The sequence below is a fragment of the Crocuta crocuta genome, unplaced genomic scaffold (assembly GCF_008692635.1).
Source record: "Crocuta crocuta isolate KB4526 unplaced genomic scaffold, BGI_CrCroc_1.0 scaffold610, whole genome shotgun sequence".
NCBI lineage: Eukaryota > Metazoa > Chordata > Mammalia > Carnivora > Hyaenidae > Crocuta > Crocuta crocuta.
Window position 1 is genome coordinate 541866 of NW_027527456.1, and position 7101 is coordinate 548966.

Genomic DNA, 7101 nt, shown 5'->3' on the forward strand with positions numbered 1-7101 from the left:
CCCCCAGAGCTTCCCCTCCGCATCAATGCACATTCCATCTGGAATTTGTTCTTCTTTCTCCAGCTTGTACACGCTTCTGCGGTTGGCTGTAGTTAAACACACACACACACACACCAAATCAGGCTGCTCAATCCTGAGCATCAGACAGTGACGCTCAAGGTGGCTGTAAATCCTGATCACGGCTGCTTATCCAGGGGCTGGCGTGTGGCATGGTTTAGAAGAATTTGTAGCGGTAAAACAAAACTGCCCAGCAGCGCCTGGGGGGCTCAGTCGGTTAAGCGTCCGGCTCCTGGTTTCAGCTCAGGTCATGATCTCGCCGTTTCGTGAGTTCGAGCCCCGGGTCTGGCTCTGTGGTGGCTGTCCAGAGTCTGCTTGAGAGTCTCTCCCTCCCTCTGTCCTTCCCCGACTTGTGCTCTCTCTGTCTCTCTTGAAATAAATAAATTTTTAAAATTAAATAAATAAATAATAAAAAACAAAAATGTCCAGAAATGAAAGTAGGCACTCCTCAACAAAGGATTTTTACCACACGATTTGGGGCTGATTATACTCTCTTTAGTTTGGGTACAGACTTGTCTGTCTAAGCTTTCAGAGGATGAGAGAAAAAACATAGAATTCTTTTTTTAAAATGTTTATTTACTTTTGAGAGAGAGATTGCAAGTAGGGGAGTGGCAGAGGATCTGAAGGGGGCTCTGCGCTGAGAGCAGACAGCCCGATACCGGGCTCAGACTCCCGAACCGTGAGATCATGACCTGAGCTGAAGTCAGACGCTCAGCTGACTGAGCCACCCAGGTGCCCCAAAAAGTAGAATTCTTTTTTTTTTTTTAATGTTAAAACATGTATTCGTTTCTGAGAGACAGACAGAGCATGAGCAGGGGAAGGTCAGAGAGAGAGGGAGACACAGAATCTGAAACAGGCTCCAGGCTCCAAGCTGTCAGTAAAGCCTGATGTGGGGCTTGAACTCACAAGCCGTGAGATCATCACCTGAGCCGGAGTTGGATGCTTAACCGACTGAGCCACCCAGGCGCCCCCCAAAGCAGAATTCTCAATAAAATACCAATAGTGCTTTTGGAGGCTGACCCGAACTAAAGCTCTTGCACATCTACATCAGATACGTTTCAGTCTATGTTTAGACCTCTGTGGTTTTACTTATAAGAATAATGGTGCCATGTGAACAGTTCATGTGCAAGAACTAGTAAGATGTACGAGTTCTGTTTCTGCCTGACTGAATGCTCCAAAATCATCTTATCAAAACTAAACATTAAAGAGCTTGTTCCTGGGGCGCCTGGGTGGCTCAGTCGGTTAAGCATCCGACTTCGGCTCAGGTCATGATCTCACGGGGTTTGTGAGTTTGAGCTCTGCCTCGGGCTCTCTAGTGTCAGTGCACAGCCTGTTTCAGCTTCTGTCTCTCTCTCTCTGCCCCTCCCCTACTCACGCTCATGCCCTCTCTCTCTCTCAAAAATAAACAAACATTTAAAAACATAAAAAAAAGCTTGTTCCTGAAAGGAAGGGTATTCTGGAGCCAACCCGCTGGCATTAAAGGGGGAATCAAACTCCAGAGGAACTACAAAATCCAGGTCAATATAGTAACTGCACTGGGTTATAATGGAAGAAAAAAAAGTTAAAAACATGTGTAAGTCGGGGCTCCTGGATGGCTCAGTTCGTTAAGCATCTGACTTTAGCTCAGGTCATGATCTCACGATTCATGAGTTCGAGTCCTGCGTCGGGCTCTGTGCTGACAGCTCAGAGCCTGGAGCCTGCTTCCGATTCTGTGTCTCCCTCTCTCTCTGCCCCTCCCCTGCTTGTGCTCTGTCTCTCTCTCTTAAAAATAAACACTAAAATTTTTTTTAAATAAGAAAAATATGGGTAAGTAAAAATGGGTAAAAACAGTCATAAAACAGAGTGCTATATATCTCAGAGCAAAAACATCCATACCGAAATAGTTCGCCTCTGGTTAAATTACACGAGAGCCTTGTGATTTTTTTTCAAGTCATTTTCATTATGGGTTTGGCTCTTGTGGTTTGGCACCTTTCACAAAGCAGTTTCAAGTACTCCCTTCTAGATTTTTCTCAAGAATTCCTTCCGTCCCAGCTTCCAACTATGGCTCATGTAGAACCCATTGACGGAACTGAACAGTCTGCAACTAATTGTAAACTTTTCCACTTCGGAAGATTATCCATTTGTCTCTCTGTGTCTTCCTATGGTTAACTACAGTGCAAGTGAGAGACTTCAACCCCAAACCCTCATTTTCTGTTCTTTGATCTCACTGTGCTGTGTATGATGGCTTCCCTTCTAGGCACATCTGGTAGAACAGGATCCATTTCAAGGTGAGCCTCTTTCTAGAGATGGTGGCAAGAAAGGGGATCAGGGATCTGTTCATATTATGCCAACAGCAGCCACAGCTAAATGTGTTGAGGGCCACGGCTTGACTGGCAAAATAGTCAAGTCTGTGTAATTATGACTATATTGGCATAGTAACAACCAGACAGTCCCTTATTTGACAACTAAGGACCTTTTCTTTTTTTTAAGTGTATGTATGTATGTATGTGTGTATGTATGTATGTATTTATGTATGTATGTATGCATTTAGAGAGCATGAGTAGGGGAGGGGCAGAAAGAAGAGAGAGAGAATTCTAAGCAGGCTCTGTGCTGTCAGTACAGAGCCTGACTCCGGGCTCGAACTCACGAACCGTGAGATCATGACCCGAACCAAGATCGAGAGTCAGATGCTCAACTGACTGAGCCACCCACGTGCCCCCCGCCCCCAAGTAAGGACCTTTGCAGACGAGTTGAGGAAGAGGCAGCTTACTGGTTAAATACATAGGGGGAAAATACCAACAGTAATGAAAAAGTACATACAGATCTTTCCTGTCTGCAGGTCGTAGTCAAAGGCATCCACGGAGTAGGACAGGCTGTCAATGTAATAGAAGATTTTGTGGTCCAGGGACCAATCCAAACCATTGGAGATGTCCACCTGGTCAAAGTACTTTTCCACGTGGTGGTCAGGAAAGAGCGAGTACAGGGAGCCCTGGTGCCGCTCCAGAACGGCTGGGGCCGTTTCCTCAGCCATGGTGCCTGCGGAACCCAAAAAGCACCGAGGTCAGCTCCCTGCCCCGCGCCCCTACACCATCTTTTATCACCAGGGCTTCTGGCCCATCACCAAATCAAGGAAATGACCATACAATTCCAACCTGGGCCCCCTATTTCAAAAAATGACAACTACCAGGGTGCCTGGGTGGCCCAGTCGGTTGAGCGCCCGACTTTGGCTCAGGTCATGATCTCATGGTTTGTGAGTTTGAGCCCCGCGTCGGGCTCTCTGCTGCCAGAGCGGAGCCCGCTTCCGATCCTCTGTCCCCTTCTCCCTCTGCCCCTCCCCCACTTATACCAACGGGTCTCATTCCTGATAAGGAAGGAGGACATCTTCACCAGCTCCATTTTGTCGCACTGAGCCCAACTACGAAGTCTGGACAAAACACACCGTGTAGCCATTTGAGAAGTCTGAAAAGTGAATGTCAGGCAGCTCAGGGGAAGAACAGCCGAATGTGCAGTGCCGCCAGTTGGTGGTGAGTGCTCTGTTTGATTTTCCAGTGCGTCCTGGCTTGAATTCAACACGGCCTGGCACTTGGAGAGTGAGCACCGTGGTAAAGACCGGAATCCGAGGAGCAGGAAAGGAAACTCCTGAGGCCCAGAGGTTGGAACACATCCCCTGGTTATTTTCCACTCCTGTCTCCATTCCGTCAGTTCTGTGGCAAGGGTAGTGACAGTAGAGAGGGGCCGGCGACGGAAAGTGCAGGAACCGAGACTTGGGGAAGGGGACATTCCTGTCCACCTGGTGAAGTTGCAGCTCCAAAAACACAGAACCGAACGCTGCTGTTTTTACACTCTCTCTCTCTCTCTCCCTCTCTCTCTCCCTCCTGCTGTTTGGCCCCAGAGACAGCACCGTCCTAGAGATGGGTGGCTTCCGGCTGGAGGAATGATAAGCACAACTCCAGGAAAATGGAAAGCACCTGGAGATAGCGACGAGGGATGTCGTTCGGGAATGCCATTCCCTCAGGCTGTTTATGATCTCCTGGGCTCATCTTCTACTTGTACGGGCACGAATCTGGTTCTAATTAGCATACCAGAGACTGAGCCTGCCCTGTGGCTTGAACTCCTGAGTCTCAGACCAGCGCGGAGTGGCCCATGTGGGGGCCAGATCCCACAGGACCTAACAGACCGCAGGTTAGAGCCTTTCTGTTAAATGCTCTGAACCTAAACATACACGTTGCTTACTAAGACAAATGTGTCAACGTTCACCACCATAGGATTTAAAAAAAATTTTTTTTTAATGTTTATTTATTTTTGAGAGAGAGAGAAAGAGACAGACCATGAGCCAGGGAGGGGCAGAGAGAGAGGGAGACACAGAATCCAAAGCAGGTTCCAGGCTCTGAGCTGCCAGCACAGAGCCCAATGCGGGGCTCGAACTCGCGAACCGGGAGATCATGACCTGAGCCGAAGTCGGACGCTTAACTGACTGAGCCACCCGGGTGTCCCAACATTTGCCATAGGATTTAAACAAGACCCACAGTCACAAGATAATAGTCAAAATGTCTAGGATACCATCCAAAATCACTTGGCGATTCAAAGATGTAGAAGATAAAAAAAAAAAAACAACAAAGATGTAGAAGATATAATGGATAACCAAATAAAAGTTTTAGAATTGTAAAAGAAAATAAGTGAAGTAAAGAAACTCACTGGATGGATTCGCTAGTGGGATTGAGATGATGAAGGAAAAAGTGTTGCCAATGATAGGTCAATAGAAATTATCCAGGGATGCCCGGCTGGCTCAGTCAGTGGAGGAGGGAACTCTTGATTTCGGGGTCATGAGTTCGACCCCACGCTGGACCTCGAGATTACTTTTAAAAAAGTGTCAACCTAGGGTGCCTGGGTGGCTCAGTCATTTGGAAGGCTGACTTCAGCTCAAGTCATGATCTCACAATTCATGCGTTCGAGCCCCACGTCGGGCTCTGTGCTGACAGCTCAGAGCCTGGACCCTGCTTCAGATTCTTGTCTCTCTCTCAACCTGCCCCTCCCCTCCTTGAGCTCTGTCTCTCTCTTTCTCTTTCAAAAATAAATAAATAAACGTTAAAAATTACTTTATAAAAAAAGCGTCAGCCTAGAATTCTATATTCAGTAAAAATATCCTTCCAGAATGAAGGTGAAGTAAAGACATTTTCCTATGAAGTAAAACTGAAAGAATTCATAGCCAGCAGACCTGCTCGAACAGAATTGCTAAAGGAAGGTCTTTAGAGAGAAGGGAAATGATACCAAAAGGCAGCTTGGAACATCAGAATAGAGGAAGAGCAATAGAAATAGTAAATATAATAGACTGTTCTTCTCTTTAGCTCTTTAAAATATTTTTTTGTACAAGACTTTATTTTTGAGTCATCTCCACACCCAACCTGAGACTTGAACTCACGACCCAGAGATTAAGAGTCTCCCACTTTATAAACTGAGCCAGCCAGGTGCCCCAGTTCTTTAAAAATATTTCTGACAGGTAAAAGCAAAAATCACATTTTCTTTTATTAATTTTTTAAAGTGCTTATTTATTTTAGAGAGAGACAGAGCACCAGCAGGGGAGGGAAGAGAGAGAGAGGGAGACACAGAATCGGAAGCAGGCTCCAGGCTCTGAGCTGTCAGCACGGAGCCCCACTCAGGGCTCAAACCCACAAACTTCGAGACCATGACCTAAGCCAAAGTTGGATGCCCAACAGACTAAACCCCCCAGACGCCCCAAAAATCACATTTTCTGATGGGGCTTAAAGGTACATATATAAAGACAACACAGGGACACAGGGGTGCCTGGGGGCTCAGTCAGTTAAGTGTCCTACTCTTGATTTTGGCTCATGTCACGATCTCACGGTTCATGAGATCAAGCCCTGATTCAGGTTCTGCACTGATGTGAGGAATCTGCTTGGAATTCTCCCTCCTTCTCTCTCTCTCTCTCTCTCTCTCTGCCCCTCTTGTGTGTGTGCTCTCTCTCTCTCTCTCTCAAAATAAACATTGAAAAAAGACAACTATAGCATAAATAAGTGATGATCAATTGAAATGGTAAAATATTGGNAAGCCCTTAAAAACTACAGAGAGATATAGTAAAAGGTCACCACAAATAAATTAATATTGAATTCTAAAAGAATGTTCACACAACCCAAAAGCAGGCAGGAAAGGAGAAACAGAGGAACCAAAAATACAGAGGGAAAGAAGAGAAAGAAATTAACAAAACGGTAGATCTAAGTCAAAACATATTATCAATTACACTAAATGTAAATAATCTAAATACATCAATTAAAATATTGTCAAGATGCTTTTTTTAAAAAAAATCCAACTATATGCTATGTATAAGAAACTCACTTCAGATATAATGATATTGATAGCGACAAAGTGAAAGGATGGGAGAAGCTACACCAAGCAAATATTGATCAAAATATCAGGTACCCCTGAAGACATCTTTATTTTGTCTCACACAGTGCCACAGAACTGGGGCGCCTGGGTGAGTGTCGGTTGAGTGTCCGACTTCGGCTCAGGTCATGATCTCACAGTTTTTGGGTTCGAGGCCCCCATNAAGAAAGGCTATGTTCTGTTTCTGACTAAAGATTAAAGAGGCATGTCAACTAAATGCAATGCAGAATCATAGTCTGCATCCTGTGCCAGAGGGGAAGAAATGCTGTGAAGGACATTATTTGGTTAGTGGACAAAACTGAAATATAGATGGTACATCAGGTAAAATTGTATAATGTAAACTTTTTAAAAATGTTTCTTTATTTTGAGAGAGAGAGAGTGAGAGCATGTGTGAGCAAGTGGGGGAGGGGCAGAGGGGGAGAGAGAGAGAGAGAGAGAGAGAGAGAGAGAATCCCAAGCAGGCTCAGTGCTGCCAGCACAGAGTCCGACTTGGGGCTCGAACCCACAAATCCATGAGATCATGACTTGAGCCGAAACCAAGAGTCAGATGCTTCACCGACTGAACCACTCAGGCACCCCAGTGTTAAACTTCTTTAAGGTGATAGCTGTACTATGGCCGTGCAGGAATATGTCATTTTTCTTGGGAAATTCACACGCAAGTGTTTT

General features: G+C 45.6%; 1 protein-coding gene across 1 annotated transcript in view; it reads right to left on the reverse strand.

Annotated features, from left to right (window-relative positions):
* The window catches only part of JADE3 (jade family PHD finger 3), a 173009-nt gene that overhangs the window by 1944 nt on the left and 163964 nt on the right, over positions 1-7101 (reverse strand). The window contains exons 15-16 of the mRNA XM_077763034.1: positions 2857-3072; positions 1-86 (exon numbers count right to left, since the gene is read on the reverse strand). The exon at positions 1-86 is cut by the window's left edge and continues 1 nt beyond it. Coding sequence (XP_077619160.1) covers positions 1-86; positions 2857-3072 — 302 coding nt within the window. The remainder of the gene's footprint in view (positions 87-2856; positions 3073-7101) is intronic.